We start from the raw sequence: 21455 nt of genomic DNA on the forward strand, positions 1-21455 counted from the left end.
GTAATTATGGAAAATGGGTAGGAAGTGTTTTATGATGTGGCGTGCAGCCACAAAGTGGCCACGCAGTCTGGGAAGTGGCCTGGAGTGTGGCGGCAGTGTGGTAGTGGAGGTTGGCAGCCGGGGCTGGGTCCCTTGGAGTGTGGAGGGCTCTCACCCGCCCCACTCTGGGGTGCCCCAGTTTTTTTGGGTGAAAAAATATTTTATGGATGAAATAAAAAAATCAAAGTGCTTTGTTAATTGCATGGAGCTAAGCAAGTCTTGAGTTATAATTATTGTAAAGGTTATCTGTAATCTCTAGTCTCAGCTAATTTTTTGTTATTGTTTTAAATTTGATTACCTTTGATATGTAATAAGTATACCTCTTGTGTAAATGAGAATTGAAAAGTTCTAGATATGTGAATTAACAACTATCATTTTATTCTGAAGAAATTGAATTTCAGGGAAGATGGAAAATTACTTGCCCAAAATTGAATGATTTCAAAAGAAGTTTGCAGAGGAAGATGGTAGAAAGGACCTTAATTACATGAAAAATTCTTAATCTTCCTTGTCATTGTGGGAATGGAAAATAAAACCACTGTCATATATTCCTCAGATAACTTATTGAAAAGGAGTTTTGATATTTGATATTGACATCGAATGTTGATGTGGATATAGAACAACTGGAATGCTCATATTTTGTTAGTGAGGGAGCAAATGGGATAAATATAATTTGGAAAAATGTGACACCTTTTTTTTGGGGGGGTACATAGCTAGCAGTGGTTGGGTGGCCACACTTGTCAGGATTGAACTCAGTTCCCTCTGCAAAACATGAGCTCCAGCCCATTGAGCCATCTCCCTGGCTCATGGCACCTTCTTTTAAAGTAAAAGTGTAGGGGCTGGAGCAATAGCACAGCGGGTAGGGTTTTTGCCTTTGCACATGGCCAACCCGGGTTCGATTCCCAGCATCCTATATGGTCCCCTGAGCACTGCCAGGAGTAATTCCTGAGTGCAGAGCCAGGAGTAACCCCTGTGCATCGCTGGGTGTGACCCAAAAAGCAAAAAAAAAAAAAAGTAAAAGTGTATTTATTCTATGACCCATCAGTTTTATTCTTTGGTATTTCCTCAAGAAACATTTCCCATAAAAGACAAGAACATGAATTTCATGGTAACTCCATTAATGACAGCCCAGATCTGGGAAAAATGAAAACCAAATGTTCATTCATTAGTGAGTAGAGAAGCAACTTGTATTATATTTACACAATGAAATTCTGTTCAGCAGTATAAACAAACTCACTCCCAATGCCTGCAAAACACGAGCCTTGGAAGCAGTGTACCTAATGAAATTTTATACGAAAAAGGATGTGCCATTTGATCTGCTTACATGAAATACTATGACAGAAATATACCAGTTGTAGCACAGCCATAGGGCGTTTGCCTTGTGTGCAGCCTGCCCGGGTGAGCCCGGTTTGATTCCTCTGCTCCTCTTTGAGAGCCCAGTAAGCTACCGAGAGTATCTCGCCTGCTCGGCAGAGCCTGGCAAGCTCCCCGTGATGTATTCGATATGCCAAACACAGTAACAACAAGTCTCATGATGGAAACGTTACTGGGCCTGCTTGAGCAAATCGATGAACAACGGGAGGACCATGACTGTGACCGTGGTGAAAAAAGTCAAGAACAATGGTTACCCAAGGGATGGGTTGGCAGTTAGAACTCACTGTTAAAAGTTACAAATAAGCTTTATAGGTTGAAAGTAGTGGTCTATCTCTTGATAGAAGGCTGTGTTACTTGAGAATATGTATACTTTTTTTTAATAATTGACTTTTTAAAATTATTATTATTATTGGTGAAACACCATGAGGTACAGTTGTAGATTTACAATTTTTTTTTGCTTGGGTTTCGATTATACAATGATCAAAAACCCATCCCTCCACCAGTGCCCATTTTCCACCACCATGGATAATATCCCCCCAACCCCCATTCCCCCCATCCCACCCTGCCTCTGTGGCAGGGCAATCCCTTGTGTTCTCTCTCTTCTTTTGGGTGTTGTGGTCTGCAAAAGAGGCATTGAGTGGCAAACATGTTCAGTCCATAGTCTACTTTCGACATACATCTCCCCTCCTGGGAGGATCCTCCAAACACCCTTTATTTGGTGCTCCCTTCTCTGAGCTGCCCTTTCCCCTAGAATGCCCAGCTGGCCTCTAAGCTATGGAGTAATCCTCCTGGTGCTGATCTCAGCTATTCTTGGGTATTAATCTCATATTTTGTTACTTTATATCCCCCAGATGAATGCAATCTTTCTATGTCTATCCCTCTCTTTCTGACTCATTTCGCTTAGCATGATACTTTCCATGTTGTACCACTTGTATGTAAATTTCATGACTTCATCTTTTCTAAGAGCTACATAGTACTCCATTGTGTAGATGTACCAGAGTTTCTTTAACCAGTCATCTGTTCTTGGGCATTCAGGTTTCTTCCAGTTTCTGGCTATTCTAAAGAGTGCTGCAATGAACAAACAAGTGCAGACGTGACTTTGATTATACATTTTTGCCTCTCTGGGATATATTCCCAGGAGTGGTATCGCTGGGTCAAATGGGAGCTCAATTTCTAATTTTTTGAGGAACGTCCATACTGTTTTCCAGAAGGGCTGAACCAGTCAACATTCCCACCAACAGTGAAGGAGTGTCCCTTTCTTGCCACATCCGCGCCAGCATCGGTTGCTTTTGTTCTTTTGGATGTGGGCCAGTCTCTGAGGTGTGAGATGGTATCTCATTGTGGTTTTGATCTGCATCTCCCTGATGATTAATGATGTAGAGCATTTTCTCATGTGCTTTTCTGCCATTCGGATTTCTTCTTTGAGAAAGTTTCTGTTCATTTCATTGCCCCATTTTTGGATGGGGTTGGATGTTTTCTTCTTGTGGAGTTCAACCAGTATTTTGTATATCCTTGATATCAACCCCTTGTCAGATGTGTATTCGGCGAATATCCTTTCCCATTGTGTACACTGTCTTTGTATTTTGGTCACTGTTTCTTTGGAGGTGCAGAAGCTTCTTAGTTTAAGATAGTCCCATTTATCTATCTCTGTTTTCACTTGCTCGGCCAGTGGCGTGACATCTTTGAAGATACCATTAGCTTCAACGTAATGGAGGGTTTTGCCAACTTTGTCTTCAATGTACCTTATGGTTTCTGGTCTGATGTTGAGGTCTTTAATCCATTTTGATTTTACTTTTGTACATGGTGTTAGGCAGAGTTCTGAGCCTATTTTTTGCATGTAGCCGTCCAGTGATGCCAGCACAATTTGTTAAAGAGGTTTTCCTTACTCCACTTCACATTTCTTGCACCTTTATCAAAGATTAGATCATCACATGATTGAGGGGAGATGTCAGTGTATTCAACCCTGTTCCATTGGTCTGCAGTTCTGCCTTTGTTCCAGTACCATGCTGTTTTAATTATTACTGCTTTGTAGTACAGTTTGAAGTTCGGGAGGTTGATTCCTCCCATTTTCTTTTTCCCAAGAATTGCTTTAGCTATTCGTGGGGGCTTATTGTTCCATATAAATTTCAGGAGTGTTTGCTCCATTTCTTTGAAGAATGTCATGGGTATCCTTATAGGGATTGCATTGAATTTATACAATGCTTTCGGTAGTATTGCCATTTTGACAATGTTAAGTTTCCCGACCCATGAGCAGGGGATATCTTTCCATTTCCTCATGTCCTCTTTTATTTCCTGAAGTAGTGTTTTGTAGTTTTCTTTGTACAGGTCCTTTACTTCCTTAGTTAAGCTTATTCCTAGGTACTTGATTTTCTGGGGCACAGTTGTGAACGGGATTGTTTTTTTCATGTAGCTTTCTTCTCTCTCACTGTTTGCATATAGGAAAGCCATGGACTTTTGTGTATTGATTTTATAGCCTGCAACTTTACTATACGAGTCTATTGTTTCTAGGAGTTTTTTGGTGGAGGTTATTGGGTTATTTAAGTATAGTATCATATCATCTGCGAATAGTGAGAGCTTGAGTTCTTCCTTTCCTACCTGAATGCCCTTAATATCTTTTTCTTGCCTAATCGCTATTGCAAGTACTTCCAGTACTATGTTGAACAGCAGTGGAGAGAGTGGGCATCCTTGTCTCGTCCCTGATCTTAGAGGGAAGGCTCTCGGTTTTTCCCCATTGAGGATGATGCTTGCTGTAGGCTTGTGGTAGATGGCTTTAACTATGTTGAGGAAAGTCCCCTCTATACCCATTTTGGCTAGGGTTTTCATCATAAAGGGGTGCTGGATCTTGTCAAATTCTTTCTCTGCATCTATTGATATGATCATATGCTTTTTATCTTTTCTGTTGTTGATATGATGGATTATGTTGATTGATTTCTGAATGTTAAACCATCCTTGCATCCCTGGGATGAATCCTACTTGGTCATGGTGTATGATCTTTTTGATGAGTAGTTGGATTCTATTTGCTAGTAGTTTGTTGAGGATCTTTGCATCTGTGTTCATCAGGGATATCGGCCTGTAGAGGATATGTATACTTTTGTCAAAGCTTTATGAATGATACATTTAAGGTCTGTGTGTTTCACTATGTGTATATTTTATGTGCAAAAAAGGTAAAACAATTAGGGCAGTACAGCAGGGAGGGCACTTGCCTTGAGTGAGGACAACTCGGGTTTGATCCAAGGTATCCCACATGATCCCTTGAGCACCACTAGGAGTACTTTTTGAGTGTAGGGCCAGGAGTAACTCTAGAGCATCCTAAAAAGTGACCCAAAGAGATAGGAAAGCTCCCCCCTTCCCCATGAAAGCTGTTTGCTCCTTCCCAAGGGCAAATTATGTGGGGTTTGCTGAGACTTTCAAGTGTAAGTGAGAGGTAAAATAACTTGGCAGAAACAGGATGATGGCATACCCAATATTGAGAAACTGTTCCCGTTTCCTTGTTCTCTTTTCTTCCTCAAAAGTTAGCACCCAGATTTTTATTCTCTTGCTGGGAACATGGAAGACTTATTTATTTATAAAATTTTTGTGGAACTTGGGGGTTACACCTTGCTGTTCTCAGGGATCACTCCTGGATCTTTTCTCAGGAGTGATCGCTGGTGGTGTTTGGGGGACCATAAGTGGTGCCAGGAATTTGAACTGGTGTCCAGCGGAATGCAAAGCCTTAGCCCCTGTATTATCTCTCGGCTTTGGAAAGCTCTGCCTAAGTCACTTTACCATACAGTACTGATGTTGGAGTTTTCCTCATAAATGCTCAGCCAGAACCTCCTCTAATGCTCACATTTGTGAAACAGCACTTTTTTTTGTTTTGTTTTATTAGTGAAACACCATGAGGTACAGTTGTAGACTTACAAGTTGTTGTGTTTGGGTTTCAGTTATACAATGATCGAGTACCCATCCCACCACCAGTGCCCATTCTCCACCCCCACCAATCCCAGTATCTTTCCCGCCCCCCATCCCCCATCCCACCTTGCCTCTGAGGCAGGGCACTCCCTTTTGTTCTATCTCTCCTTTTGGGTGCTTTGGTCTGCAGAAGAAACCCTTCCCAGCACCCTTTATTTGGTGCTCCCTTCTCTATCTGAGCTGCCTTTACCGGAGTGTGCGGCTGGCCTCTAAGGCATGGAGTGAACAGCCTGGTATTTATCACAGCTGTTCTTGGGTGTTAGTCTCTTATGTTGTTACTTTATGAAACAGCACTCTTAAGCTCAGAACTAAGCAGTAGGTGTATGAGTGTGGAAAAGGCAATTCCATTTATAGTCACCCTTAATAGAGAGGGACCAAGTATTACCAGGTATTTGGGGGAAGCTACTAAAATGGAGGGAAAAATTCATTTGGAAAAATCAAAATTTTTTTAATGGAGAAAGTTTGATTTAAAAAGTAGAATCAGTATCCTCAAAGCTGAGAATATGTGCCATCTATGAGGGAAAAACCTAGATGCTATAAAAAGAAAGCTCTTAGAAATTAATATAATATGAAACGAGCAGTAAAAATATGTCATTAGAAGCATTGGAAGGTGAAGATGGTATTAGTTTCCCAGAAATTAGAATGAACAAAACTGAGGGGGAAAATAGGAAAGAAAAGACAAAAGAAGTGGAAGAACAATTGGAATAATAGGGAATTTGAAAGGAATAAAAATGGAAGCACAAGTTATCAATGAAATTATTTAAGGAAAAATCTCAGAACTGAAGTCTGTGTTTCTAGAGTGAAAAAGTTCATGAATACGCCTCACTGTGGAAAGAAATAAACTCGCCAAAGGCCTACTATTATGGCATTTTAGAAAACTAGGGACAAAAATAAGATACTCAACTTTTCCAAGTGAATATTTTGGAGTCACTCCTGGAGGTGCCCCAGATATTTTATTTGCAATAATGAATGCTAGACCGTGGAATCATGACTCACAGAGAGGGTAACTGGAGTGGAGGGAGATTTTCTTTTGGGGCCACACTTGGTGAAGCTCGAGAGCTTCTTCCTAAGTGGTTCTCACTGTTCACTTTTATAGTGCATGCAGAATACTTCAGCTTTTTTTTTCTTTTGCTTTTTGGGTCACACCGGCGATGCACAGGGGTTACTCCTGGCTCATGCACTCAGGAATTACCCCTGGCGGTACTCGGGGGACCATATGGGGTGCTGGGAATCGAACCCGGGTTGGCCGCGTGCAAGGCAAATGCCCTACCAACTGTGCTATCACTCCAGCCCTTACTTCAGCTTTTTGAACCATCTTCCTGGCCAAAAATAGAAAATAGAGAATACATTTTCTATTAAAAACAAAACAAACTAATTAAAAATAATATCATGTGGGTATTTGTTTAGAATATTTGTGGATGTTTCCTTATTTTCTTAAAAAATGCAACCAGGAAGCATTTTATTTAAGTTCAGGGCTAGTAGGTCAGAGAGATTTAATCAGAGAATTTAATTTTAGAATAGAAACTTTCGGTTTTTTTTCAGGGCTCAGGGGGGTTCTCCAGGTAGTTCACAGGGGGCCCTAGAATCATCCTTGGTGATGCTCCACCTGATGCTTTGAGGACCCAGCAGTGGTAGGGGCCTGCAGTGCCACCCCAGTGGTACTAGGGACTGTCATACACTACTGCCTATGGGCTGTACCCCTGGCCCCACATCAATTCTGGATGCGGCCTCAGAGCATTCCCTGCAGTGTGTTGAGAAGCTTTGGTGATTTCAGATTATTACCAGTAGCAGAGAGGAGTTAAACACAACTTTGGGTGACTAGTTAGAGTTTTAAGAGTTGGTACAATCTCAGTTTTAAACAATCTCTTCTGTTCAGTATCATCATTGATTTGTTGCCAAAGATCAAATATAAAAAGTCATCATCTATTAAGTCTTCAAAAAAGAAGTAGCTCTGTGCTGGGGGATACCCCAGAGGGCTAGTCTGTGAGCTTTGTATGTGGACACCCTGGGTTTGATCCCTGGAACCACATGGTCCTCCGAGCACTGCTGAAAAGTAGTCCCAGAACCTAGAGCTGGGAGTAGCCCTGAACATGAGGTGAGGGCCAAAAATAAAAAAGTAACCCTCCTTCCACCACACACCAGCTAAAGTTGCCCTAGATGTCAGTCCCCCATCCCTTTTCTGGTTCTTCAAAGTGCTACTGAGGAACTTATGATGGGTAGGGCATGTCCATCGACTCCATCCCGCTGAGCCTATGGCTCAGTGTCTGGGTCCAGGAATGTGCTGCTGTCCTTGCTTCATTGTGCTAGTGACCACACCTTAACAGTTCTCATTGAGGACCAATAAGACCAGACCCACCAGCGCTCAGGGTGTCCTCCAGAGCTGCACTAGTTGGTGCCAGGCACTGAACTGGAGTTGGAGGCATACAAGACGTGGGCCCTACTCTGTACCATCTCCATGGTTTTTGTCACAGTATTTTTTTTTTTTAATTTTTAATAGTGAAACACCATGAGGTACAGTTGTAGACTTACAAATTTTTGTGCTTTGGTTTCAATTATACAGTAATCAAGTACCCATCCCTTCACCAGTGCCCATTTTCCATCACCACGGATCCCTCCCACCCCCCATCCCCCTGTCTCACCCTGCCTCTGTGGCAGGGCATTCCCTTTTGTTCTCTCTCTCCTTTTGGGTACTGTGTTACAGTATTTTAAAAAGCATTTGATGAATTTTCTTGAATAGGAGATGAAGCAGAAGACTTGCTGGTGCTAGAGATATGCTTATACTTGGACTGGAGATGCCTCTAGGAATCTCACCATGCCTGGAGGGGAAGATGAGCTTGAAAATTGTAGGGGCTAGAGAGATAGTACAGAGGGTAGTGTGCTTGCCCTCATGCAGCCCACCTAGGTTTGATCTCCAGCATCCCGTATGGTCTGCTGAACACCGCCAGGGGTGATCCCTGAGTGTAGAGCCAGGAATAACTCCCGAGCATCACTGAATGTGGCCCCCAAAACAAAAAACAAAACTAAGCAACCACAACAACAAGAAATTGTAAAACTAAGTGGTTCTTGAGTGGTGAACTTAAATATTTTGTCCAAAGATTATTCTGTGAATGGAATTAGTTTCAGTGTCTACTTTGTGAACTCCTCCTGATCATTCTTTGATGTCTTATTTTAAAAAAAACATTAAAAATATTTCCTATAGCTCAGAATTCAGAACTTCAAGGGAAAGTAAGCGAGACTGAGAAACTTCTCCAGATTTCCCAGCAAAAATGGAAAGAAGAATGCAGAAGATTTGAATGCGATTTGGAAGAAAGAGATAATATCATTCAAAATTGCAATCAAGAATACGATTTACTTATGAGAGAAAAAAGCAAACTAGAGAAATTGTTACAGGTAAAATTTTTTTTATAAAGGATTGTTTTCTAAATGTGATATTTATTGAGATGTTTTACATTATTTGAAGTAATTTACATTATTTGGAAAGAAAAACTGCGACTGAAAAGCAAGAAAATCTGATTTCCCCTCCCATCTCTCTCTATCCCTCCCTGCCTCTCCTTTCATTTTTAGACACATTTTTGTTGCCAGAAAATTTATAATATGTATAATGTTTCTTTCCTAACAGTTTTGGAAGTCTGATCAAAGTCTAAAAAGAGCACTTAAATGGATGTATTTTAAGAACCTACAGTCCTTTAGGCTGTATAATTTTGAATTTTAGAAATGTGGGCCAGTGATTTTGGTTAAAATATATAATAAATATAGAACAACATTTTTGAACCTGATATAAGATTTATTATCTATAAGGAGCACGTTCTGCATTGACATGATGTGTAAAATATTCGGTGACACTTCTTTTGTTAATTTTATTTGTTTGTTTGTTTTTGAACCGTACCCTGTAGTATTAGGTCTTACTCTTGGCTCTGGGCTCAGGATCACACCTGGTGATGCTTGAGAGACCATATTTGATGCTGGGGCTAGAGCCAGGGCCAGCCACATGTAAGGCAAGTGCCTCACCCTGTGCTATCTCTCCAGTCTCTCAGATCGACATTCTGTTGATGAAAAAAACGATCAGTGCTTTTAACATAAATTTTAATGAACTTTAGCTTCTTTAAGAAAAGACGGTCTTCTGTACATTTAAAATGGGGAGGAAGAAAGAATGATAACTTTTATTTGTAATAGTTAAGCAGGATTTTATTCTTATAAAGGATGCACTGGAAAACCATCAGCAGGAGAGGAATGAGTTGGAGTCTCATATCAGGGAGACAGCCTTGGAGGAGTTTAGATTACAAGCAGAACAATGGGAAGCAGAAAGAAGAGAGTTACAGTTTATAGTACAGGTATTTAAAAAATAAGAATTTAGTTCCTTGATTTGTCTAACAATTACCCTAATGACGGTTACCTTACTCGACCAGCATACTCAAGGCAAAACTAATTCCTAATCTTAGTCTTGTAGGCCATGTTTATTAGTGGTCCTGCGACTTTATGGGAAGCTGTTACCAACAGCTGCCACTAGATAAGTGACATTACTACATGAATTGCATGAGGTAGAGAAGGACATAAGTACTTCTGGCATTTTAGTGTTGCAGTTTGTTTGTTTTCATATTCGGATTTTCAGTTGTAGCCAGTAGCATTGGACACTGCTCTCAGGTCAAAGCACTCTATTCTTGTGCCCCCTCTCATTTGTCTTGTTTAAAACGTGGGAGGGGCTGGAGCAATAGCACAACAGGTAGGGCATTTGCCTTGCACACCGCCAACCCAGGATCGAATCCCAGCGTCCCATGTGGTCCCCCGAGCCCCACAAGGAGTAATTCCTGAGTGCAGAGTCAGGAGTAACCCTTGTGCATCGCCGGGTCACTTACAATTTTATAGTCATTTTTTGTGTTTTTTTTTCTGAGGGGCCACACCTGGCGGTGCTCAGGGCTTAATACTGGCACAGCACTCAGGGATCACTCCTGGTGGGGCTCGGGGGACCATATTGGTTTCTGGGCATGAAGCCTGGGTTGGCTGCATGCAAGGCAAGCAACCTACATGCTTCCTGCTGTTGCTTCGACCCTCATTTTGAATTCTTTTATGATGTTGAGGTGCTTTCTCTTCCCCTTCCCTTCTTGTTGTGGTGACTTGGGCAAAAGACAGATGCCTGGCTGTGGGACTCACACTCTTGGATCTGATGTAGTACTTGATAGGGTGCTGGCCAATTTTTCAAGTTGTAGTGCTCTCACACAGCTAGCTGCACTGGAGAAAGATCACACTCTTCATTGTCAGGGGTCTTATACAGCAGAGCTGCTGGGATGGTACTTGGACATGTGAGTCCACCACAGATCAAACTTGAGACCAAGTGCTTACAAAGCAGGAGCTTTTTGCTACGGATCCATCCATCCTCCTGTTACAAGAAGCACAAGCTCTTACTCTCTCCCCAACCCCCCCTAGCACACTGAATCTCTAAGACTTCATGTAGTCCAGTAGATGTGGCCCTGGTGACTCTTGGCACCTCCAGGATATCCTGGCTTTCCCTGGCATAGAGGGCACTGAGCTAGGTGGCCAGGTATCATTGGCAATGTTTGGGAGCCCTTTTCTCTTCCCAGTTCCCCAAAACTAAACAGAATGCACACATACAGAGAATAGAAGTCCCCTGATTTCTCTAAGCATGAAAACTAGCAGTGAACACTGGAAGTACTGAATTTATTTTTTACTGTAGGTGTTCAGAATGCCAACAAAACCAGTTTCCCAAACTTTTGCTTTCTGGACAGTGCTTTCCAAGAATTTTCTCTGCAAATCTAGAAAGACATTGCAATCACTCTTCTGTTTTGTTTTGAACCAAACCTAGTGGTGCTCATGACTTATTCCTGGCTTTACTCCGGGGGTCACTGCTGCAGACTGGAGCATATGGGATGCAGGGACTCGAACCTGGGTTGGCCACATACAAAGCAAGCACTCAACCCGTTGTTCTATCTCTTTCACAAATAGCTTGATACTCTGTTACAATGAGATTTTTGTTATAGTTCCCAAAGTTGGAAAAAGGAGTACTTTAATATTGACAAATTTATAGTTATTCTATAATTCTTCAGAATTGGAACCGTAGTTTGAATTCTGAGAAACTATTATATATTTACATAGAAATAATTGAATTTTTTTGGACTGTGTTTTTGAAAGTTGTAGAAAGAAAGCAAATTAATTTTTTTAACACTGGTTTCCCATTGATAAATGTCAAGTCAAAAACTCGCTTTATTTAAAAACATTTTAAGTTCAACACTTCCCTCTAGTGGAAAAAAGAGAAATTCATTCAGATTTTAATATTCTGTGTGCAGAGCCTGGCAAGCTCCCCGTGGCGTAAAACAGTAACAAGTCTCACAATGGAGCCGTTACTGATGCCCACTCGAGCAAATTGATGAACAATGGGACGACAGTGCTTCAGTGCTACAGTGTGCAGTTATAAGATGCACATACACCCCCACTCCCCCGACACACATGCACAACCGATGCACATGCACACACACTACTTTTTAAATATGTAAGGATATTCATGTACTTTTTGGTTTTATTAGAAAATTAATTCTGAACTAAGGGTGTAGTTCAGTTGTAGAGTTCATCCTTTTCATGTGTGAGGCTCTAGGTTTGTATACTGGCACCAAAATAATGAAGAAAAATTTTAAAATGTATTTACGCAAATAATATTGATCATAAAATGCATGGAATATTTCATAATTTTTCTTGTACATATTAATGTACCAAGACTAAGATTACCTTGGGAAAACCTATTTGAATATACACAAAAGATGAATATAATGCCTACACTATATAGTCAGCCAATATATCATACTATGAGAACATACTAGTTTTGATTATATTTTTTGGTAATATTTTTGGTAATTCCAATTTTTTTAATAATACCAAAAAGTTTTGGTAATATTTGTTTCATAATAAAAATACTAATGAATTATATTACTCAATAATTATGTCATTAAGTAGCACAGGCATTTTAACAACTGGACTGGGGCCGGAGAGATAGTACAAGGGTTAAGGTGCTTGCCTCTGTGCGGTTTACCCTGGTTCTGTCCCCAGCACCAAATATGGTCCCCCAGTTCTCTCCATGGGTGATCCCTAAGCACAGAGCCAGCAGTAAATCCTGAGCAAAACCAGATGTAGCCCCAAACCATCCTCCCGCCACAAAAGAAACCAGAAGTATCTGTGGACATTTACTTACATTTTCTTATATCAACAGGTATCTATAGCTAGTCATCTTTTACTCATTTGTGTAGCATCTAAATAGTATACATATGGAATATATATGTATCTTCATATATTTATAAAGTATTATGCAAATTTCACAAAATCACAAATCATCCTATTATTCATCGATTGCCTCGAGCAGGCCCCAGTAACGTCTCTTTCATCCTAGCCCTGAGATTATATTCAAGGCTCTTTAGGAGAATGAGACCCATCATTGTTACTGGTATTTGGCATATTGGGTACGCCACGAGGAGTTTGCCAGACTCTGCCGTGTGGGCAGGCTACATTCAGTAGCCTGCCAGTTTGTCCAAAGTAGGAATGAGATAATAAAATGTCATAATAAGATGTCGCGCGGCCGCAAATGCAGCCACGCGGTTCCGGGAACTGGTTTTTATAGTCTCTGAGTCTTGGCCGTTGATGGGATTACACGGCGCCAGGGGGCCAGTTGGTGGGTGTGACCCCCTCCTACTGGAATTTGGAGGATCTGGGTGGAGGATGCTTGGCCCCAATCTGAGTAGGCTTGGAGATCTCGGCCCCGGAACCCGTGTGGCTTTGTCCCTCTGCCAGTACCTTCATGTGTGCGGAGAGTGGTCTCAGCATGGTGGGGGCTGGTCCTGGAGGTCTTCGGCTGCCGGAGCCCTGGTTGGGGCGGGGAGGAAAGCTCAACCTGCTCCCCATATGCAAATTTATGTGTATTATATTATTCATGTGGTAAAAATATGTAGATCATAAACACAATAAAATGGAAAATAATTGCATGAAGTCAATTTGTTGAGTATAAAAGCCTGGAAAGGGAAAAATATCCAGAAAATAATTAACTCGGTAAAACTAATACAAACAAACAAAAGAAAACAAAACACCTTAAACCTACAGCAGCCACTGAGAATAGAAGTTATTGTTTAAACATCAAGTAGAGCAGGTAGGTGCTTGCCTTGCATGCGGCTGACCCACGTTCAATCGCTGACACCCCATATGATCCCCTGAGCCTGGCCAGGAGTGATCCCTGAGCACAGAGCTGGGAGTCAGCCCTGAGCACTGCCAGGGCTGTGCCTCCTCAGAAACAATAATAACAGAAAAATTGGCAGAAGTTTTAAGCTTAATTCACAACATTTAATGTTCGTTGTATCTCAGTCAGCATTATGCATAAACGGTTGATCAAATTTAGGATATGAAAATCTGATACTAGGAAAATTACACTGGTATGATGACCTTAAAAGACCATTGGTGTGGGACTGGAGAGATAGCACGGCGGGTAGGGCATTTGCCTTGCACGCGGCCGACCCGGGTTCGATTTCCAGCATCCCATATGGTCCCCTGAGCACCGCCAGGGATAATTCCTGAGTGCAGAGCCAGGAGTAACCCCTGTGCATCGCCGGGTGTGACCCAAAAAGCAAAAAAAAAAAAAAAGACCATCGGTGTGATCGACGTGACCGACTAGTGTGACCAATCACTACCTCTCTGCAGTTGGTCAGTGGGAGTAATATTATTGGACTCGTTGAGGACAGTAGTGTTAACATTAATGGTTTTGGTATACACTGTCCCCATACTTCACCACCATCAGCATGCCCGAGACTCTCCACCAGCATGCCCAAGACCAGCGTCGTCATGTTACCTCCAGACCAGTTCTTCATTTCCCCATCTCACCGACACACCTACTTGGTGATCTCAGTTCTGTAATCAGAGGGTTTGTCCTCATATGACACTAGTAATTCCATTGTTTTCCTTCCCTCCTCTCCTTATACTACAGGTGAGTGAGATCATTTCGTATTCTCCCTCTCCATTATTTTGCCTGACATGATGCCCTCTAGTTTCTATAAAGCGATTTTTGCATAAAGATGGCAAAAGACAAAAATATCAATGAAACTAATAAATTAGTTTTTTTTCCTTGCTCAGCTTATCTATTTGATACTACATTGTCAAATATACAGCCAAATTTATCAAGAAGAAATTTTTAAAAATCCAAGAAATAATTAGTTAAAATATATCAAACAGTTCTGTAAAACATATGCCTAAAGGGGAAAAAGGGGGTGCCTGTCAAGGAGGCAGGCTGGGGGGCAGGAGGGAACCTGGAGACAGTGGTTGGGCAGGGGACGGGGAGGCAGACACTGATGGTGGGATTGGTGTTGGAATGTTGTATGCCTGAAACTCAATAATGAATATCTTTGTAAACCACAGTGACCAGTTAAAAAATTCATATATAATATAATCAACATGCAATTAAAAATTTAGTTAATAGGTTAAATTTAGTTTGCCTTTACTTAAATTATAGTTTCTAATTAACATCTAATTTACCAATTGACACAGATGATTTGATATAAATAAATGTTAATGTTTAATTCTGTTTGCATGATTTAATTCCAATTTTGTTAATATTATAATAAAAGTATGGCAAATACATTGATTGTATACATCAAATAGTATTGTATGGACACAAGCCTGCTATGATTCTATTACTAGTAAGCACTAAAAGACATAAATGTATGGTAAAGGTAAAGGTAAAGGCCCTCCCGTTGATCGTTGATTTGCTTGAGCGGGCCCAGTAACGTCTCCATTAGAGACTTTGTTGTTACTGTATCTGGCATATCAAATACGTCACGGGGAGCTTGCCAGGCTCTGCCGTGTGGGCGAGATACTCTCGGTAGCTTGCCGGGCTCTCCGAGAGGGGCGAAGGAATCGAACTCGGATCGGCCATGTTGGCCGCTTGTAAGGCGAACACCCTACTGCTGTGCTTCGCTCCAGCCCAAACGTATGGTAGAGATATAAGAAAAACGTATTTAAAAAAAAGGATGTTGCTATTTTATTGAAACAATAATACAGTTGGCTTTGTATGTGACCTATAGTTTGTAAAGACTGAAGGTATCACTGTCACTGTCACTGTCCTCCCGTTGTTCATCGATTTGCTCCAGCGGGCCCAGTAATGTCTCCATTGTGAGACTTGTTACTGTGTTTGGCATATTGAATATGTCACAGGTAGTTTGCCAGGTTTTGCCATGCAGGTGAGATACTCAGGGTAGCTTGCCAGGATCTCTGAGAGGGGCGGAGGAATCAAACCCAGGTTGCCCGGGTGGTTCGTGTGCAAGGCAAACGCCCTACCTGCTGTGGTATCGCATCAGTCAATGAATTAAAAATTTAAAATACACTGCACAGGAGCCAGGGTGATAGTACAGCGGGTAGGGCATTTGCCTTGCACACAGCCGACCTGGGTCTGATTTCTGACATCCCATGTGGTCCACCGAGCACCGCTAGAAGTGATTCCTGCATACAGAGCCAGGAGTAACCCCTGAGTATCACCAGATGTGACCCAAAAAGCCAATAAATAAATAAAATAATTAAAAAAATAAAAAATACACTGCACATACATTGTTGCTGACTGCCTTTCACATAATTCAGAAACAATTTTTTTATTATTAGTGAAACACCATGAGGTACAGTTGTAGATTTACAATTTTTTGTGCTTGGGTTTCGATTATACAACGATCAAATACCCATCCCTCCACCAGTGCCCATTTTCCACCACCATGGATAATATCCCTCCCACCCCCATCCCCCCATCCCCCCCGCCTCTGTGGCAGGGCAATCCCTTGTGTTCTCTCTCTCCTTTTGGGTGTTGTGGTCTGCAAAAGAGGCATTGAGTGGCAAACATGTTCAGTCCATAGTCTACTTTCGACATGCATCTCCCCTCCTGGGAGGATCCTCCAAACACCCTTTATTTGGTGATCCCTTCTCTATCTGAGCTGCCCTTTCCCCTAGAATGCCCGGCTGGCCTCTAAGCTATGGAGTAATCCTCCTGGTGCTGATCTCAGCTATTGTTGGGTGTTAGTCTCCTATTTTGTTACTTTATGTTCCCCAGATGAATGCAATCTTTCTATGTCTATCCCTCTCTTTCTGACTCATTTCGCTTAGCATGATACTTTCCATGTTGTACCACTTGTATGTAAATTTCATGACTTCATCTTTTCTAACAGCTACGTAATACTCCATTGTGTAGATGTACCAAAGTTTCTTTAACCAGTCATCAGAAACAATTTAAATTAGATTAATACATAGCCATTTGCAGTATTATCCTACTGTGAGCAGGTCACTGCACACGCATATTCCTGCACATGTACTAGACTTCCAGGTCATGAGTGCTGGCCGTGCTTGCTTGCCAATGCTTGCTTGATAAGGCCTCATTGTCAACCTTGATCCTTTGTTTATTTGGAACATGAACACTATGACTTTATGTTATGTATTATAAAACATATATGAACAGTTTTTGAAAAATTTCTTTCCTTTGTGCTTTAACCTTCTTCCAACTGAATGCCCACCAATTGCACCTGAAGCTACTGTCACACCCTTGGATCATTCCAGTGCCCCCATCCCTCTCCTGCATTGTTCCACTGTCTATCAGGGGGAAGTATTACCCACCTTGGGAAGTCCACTCTAGGAATTTTGTGGTATATGGTGAATAACAGGTAAATTCTGGGACCCAGAAGCTTAATGTGCCTGACTTGCAAGTACACAATTGTGCATTGAGATCTATGGATTTCACGTGGGCCAAAGGTGATCCAGGAAGCTCTGTTGTCTGCGATTCCCAGCACTACATGCAATTTCCAGCCACACTGCAGCCATGCTTCACAGACATGGGTGCAGGGGCTGGGAATGGCTTACCTGCCTTGCATGCTTGGGACTTGGATTTCATCTCTGGCAGAAGGAAGTGTTGAAGAAGGAGGGAGGGAAGGAAGGAGGGAAGGAAGGAAGGAAGGAGGGAGAGAGATAAATATAGAAAAGAAAAGAAAGAGAAAAGAAAAGTTTGAGGCTAGAAAGATCACTCAGTAGGCTTGGCATGTTCTTTGCATGTATGGGCTGGAATCCAGTCTGCAGCACTTGTAGTACACACACTGAGCACTACTAGGTGTATCCCTCTCCTTCTCCCCACCCCCCCCCAGCAACAAACAGGTGTTGTAGAATGGGTTGTGTGACTCTAGCAAGCACCACACTGAAAAGTGCAAAGGCTAGGACTGGTGACTTCTGGTGAGTACTGGTGTGGAGCACTGAAGAGATCCCCCTTGAGCACCCCAGCTGAAACTTGTGTACCTCAGCAAAGAGCACACACTCAGGCAGGAGTGTGTTCAAGCACTGTCCCTGTGAGAGTGCAAACCTCGGTGAGCATTGTGGTCAAATGGGAGAGTATTGCATCCTCACGTGAGCACCACAGGTATGGAAATGTGTCAGAGGGCTGGAGAAAGATAGTGTATAGGAGTTTAGGTAAAGCTGGTCCAGATTTGATCCTCTGCACTGCGTATGATCCCCCAAGCTCTGCTGAGAATAATCCCTTGGCATAGTACCAGGAGTCAGCCCTGTCTATAGCCAGGTGGCCCCATAGTCCCCTGAAACAAAAGCAAAAATTTGTCAGAGCAGAAATACTCCTTGAAAGATCAGTATATATGCTTTGCATCTGGGAGTCCCTGAACTCTTTGTCCAGGACCCCCAGCAATACAGGGACTAGCCCCTGTATGTTGCTGAGTATGGCCCCGCATGAAGAAAAAGTGTCAGTATGACAGCCAGGTATATATGTGGTAACCCTCAGTCACTTTTAACATCAATAACAGCAATGTTAAGGGGACCTGAAAAAATAAATATGTGCAAGTTCTTTGAAATGTCTGATAACTTTTATTCATTTCTCATATCTAATTAAAAGCTGGCTTAGTACTCTGCAGCATTGGAAACAATTTTTCTTTAGAATATACATAGTATTTTTCTTCCTTTCTCTCCCCTTTCTTTCTCCTTTCCTCCTCTCTCTTCCTTCCCCCATCTGTCCTCCATTATTTCCTCCTTCTCTTTCTCTCTTTCTCCCTCTCCTTTCTGTCTCTGTCTCTGTCTCTGTCTCTCTCTTTATCTTTACATGTCTCTTGAACACAAGACTTTACACATACAAGACATACATTTTACCATTGATTCTCAAAGATGGTCAGAATACCCTTATATTTTGTGCCTGATTTTACCTCATTGTACACACATGCACACCTCACTCACGTCTCATTCATGTCCTTACTGTTTTGTCTGGGCTGTTGATTTTCAAGGCCATGCGGATGGGAGTATGACATTAGGGAAAATGAGTACCCCACACAACTTGTCTTCTGGGGCTGGGGAGATAGCTTTGCATGCAGGAGATCTCCATTCACCCTAGTGCCACATGGTCCCTGGTACTGTCAGGAGTGTTCCCTGAGCTCCATGCTGGAAGTAACCCCCTGAGCACAGTGAGATGTGTCCCCCAAACGAAAACCTTGCCATTCTACTGTGAATCAAGCTTTTTTTTCTTGGGTGGGGGGACAGGCTGAGGGGCCTCCCAGGCATTGCTGAGGGGCCCAGGAGACCTTCTTGGCAATTCTCAGTGCACTGGACTGGCAGTTTGGCATGAGAACCAGAGCATGCAGCGCTGCTCAGATGCTGCAGTGCTGGAACCTTTCAGGGCAGGCTGTACCCAGTGATGCTCCAGATCTTGGTCGGGGACCAAGGATCTTATGGGGTCTTCTGCATACAGACTGTGCAGTTTACACCCTGTACAGTTTCTCTGGCTGGAGCGATAGCACAGCAGTTAGGGCGTTTGCCCTGCACGGAGCCAACACGGGTTTGATTCCTCGGTCCCTCTCAGAGAGCCTGGCAAACTACCGAGAGTATCCTGCCCGCACGGCAGAGCCTGGCAAGCTGTTTTTGGCGTATTTGATATGCCAAAAGCAGTAACAACAAGTCTCACAATGGTGATGTTACTGGTGCCCGCTTGAGCAAATTGATGAACAACGGTGCAGTTTCTCTGGCTAGAGCGATCGCATAGTGGGTAGGGCGTTTGCTTTGTACACAGCCGACCGGGGTTAGATTCCACGGTCCCTCTCTGTGAACCCAGTAAGTTACCACTGAGAGTATCTTGCCCATACGGCAGAGCCTGGCAATCTTCCCTGGCAAGCTCCCCGGGGCGTATTCGATATGCCAAAAATAGTAACAGCAAGTCTCACTTCATGTTCCTGGAGCGAGCAGACACCATTGGGCTACACTAGCTCATGACAGGGACAAATGGAGACGTTATTGGTGCCCGCTTGATCACATCGATGAACAACAGGAGGACAGTGCTACAGTTTCTCTGACTCCCGCTGACTTTCTTGATTTAATGTTTCTTGAATTATTGCAAGCCATTGGTTAATTTCCAGTTATGCTAATTTAAATTTAGACTTTTTTGGGAGGCAAGCAGTGTTATTTGACTCTGTCATTCTGGAACTCCTTATGTTTTCTGAAGGTATTTGAGGTTTTCTTTTAAAAAATTTTTTGATTTGTGGGAGGTCTCTTTGGTGGGGGCTCAGCGGGGCTGGGAGTTCCGCGGTTGACTCTTATTATAACTGGGCTGGTTGTTCAATGCCTGGGCTGAGGATGTGATGCCTCTCCATCCTGTGGTGTTGGTCACCATTTGGTTCGCCTGAAGATGCTGCCAGTCTGCTCCGACGTCGGTGGTGCTCAGGGGACCATGTGGAATTGAAGCCCATGCGCCCTAACTGCTGTACTGTCTCTGTTTTTTTTTTTTGTGTGTGTTTCTCGCAGACTGTTTTCCTCCCTCTTGTTTGATTTAGAATTTATTTTATATGTTTAAGGATTAAAGAAATACATTGTGTTTTCTCAAGTTTAAGAGTGGAGAATTAGGAAACTCACTCAAAGTTCTGAGTGTTTGAGCTACTTCTTTCATCTATGACAGTATAAGTGACACATAATTATTAAATATATTGATATGTAAAAAGACAATGATAAAACAGTCATAATTATATATGCTATATAAGACATGTTAGTATATTAGATATAAATATATGAAGATATTTTTATAGATTTATATCTTCTCCCCCAACAAATTATTTTTCTTCCAATAGTACAACAAAGGTTTGCAAACTGAAGAAGAAATAAAACACAGCCATCTAGTGGAAGCAACTTTAAGAGCATACGCAGAGTAACACTATCTTATTGCACATAAAAAGTTCTCAAGAGTTATTATTGGGCATTATTAGCCTAGTTATTCTATATCAGTGGAACAATATGCTTTTATGTTATTATGTTATTGAAATTAACATTATTAACATTAATACTATTAACATTATGTTATTACTGTTATAATTTCAAAATTAATGGGAGGGAAGATAGTCTTATGAAGATAGTTTTATGCCCTCAGAATTCAATTGAATAGTGCAACATAGAACAATATAGTTAATATTTTCAATGAAAATATGTCTAAATAAAATTTTTTAGATTATGAAAATCAGTATTTTTTAGTATTGCTTTTAAAAACATATTTTGAAATATTTCTCAAAAATATTTAGATCTTGTAACTTTGTATGGTTGATGCACTTTTAATTACTTCTCTAGAATAAATTTTAGTAATCCTTGGCTTATAAACTTTTTGATGCAAAAATTAATTTTTTTTCCCTAGGAACAAGATAGTACTGTACAATGTATGCACAAAAAAGTAGAAAAATTAGAAGCAGAACACATGAACTGCTCTGAACTTTTACGGCGACAAACAAGTGAACTTGAATTAAGCACTCAGAGAGAGGAATGTCTGCGAAAAGAATTTGAGGTATATTTTTTAATTTTTATAGGATGTGTTTATATATATGCACATTTGTAGTTCTGATTAATAATTTAATATCAGAAATTTTGCTCTGCCAAAAATTATAAAGCTAATTTTGAGGAACATCATTTCTGTTGAATGTTTGGTTTCTTTGTGAAGTTTTGCATATCAGTAAATGTTTGCCCCTGATTTAAAAGATAGTTCATTTTTAGTTATTAATTTTAATTGAGCATTTAGAAAGGTTGAAGGTAATTATATGATAATGTTGAAAAAGCAAACACAGAATATT

The 21455-nt window shown here is 41.5% G+C and overlaps 1 protein-coding gene across 1 annotated transcript in view; it reads left to right on the top strand.

The window, feature by feature from the left end:
* CCDC171 (coiled-coil domain containing 171) overlaps window positions 1-21455 on the top strand; it is a 339207-nt gene that overhangs the window by 26008 nt on the left and 291744 nt on the right. The window contains exons 4-5 of the mRNA XM_056117342.1: window positions 8561-8751; window positions 21026-21172. Coding sequence (XP_055973317.1) covers window positions 8561-8751; window positions 21026-21172 — 338 coding nt within the window. The remainder of the gene's footprint in view (window positions 1-8560; window positions 8752-21025; window positions 21173-21455) is intronic.

The sequence above is a fragment of the Sorex fumeus genome, unplaced genomic scaffold, assembly GCF_029834395.1.
Source record: "Sorex fumeus unplaced genomic scaffold, SorFum_2.1 ptg000034l, whole genome shotgun sequence".
Taxonomy (NCBI): Eukaryota; Metazoa; Chordata; class Mammalia; order Eulipotyphla; family Soricidae; genus Sorex; species Sorex fumeus.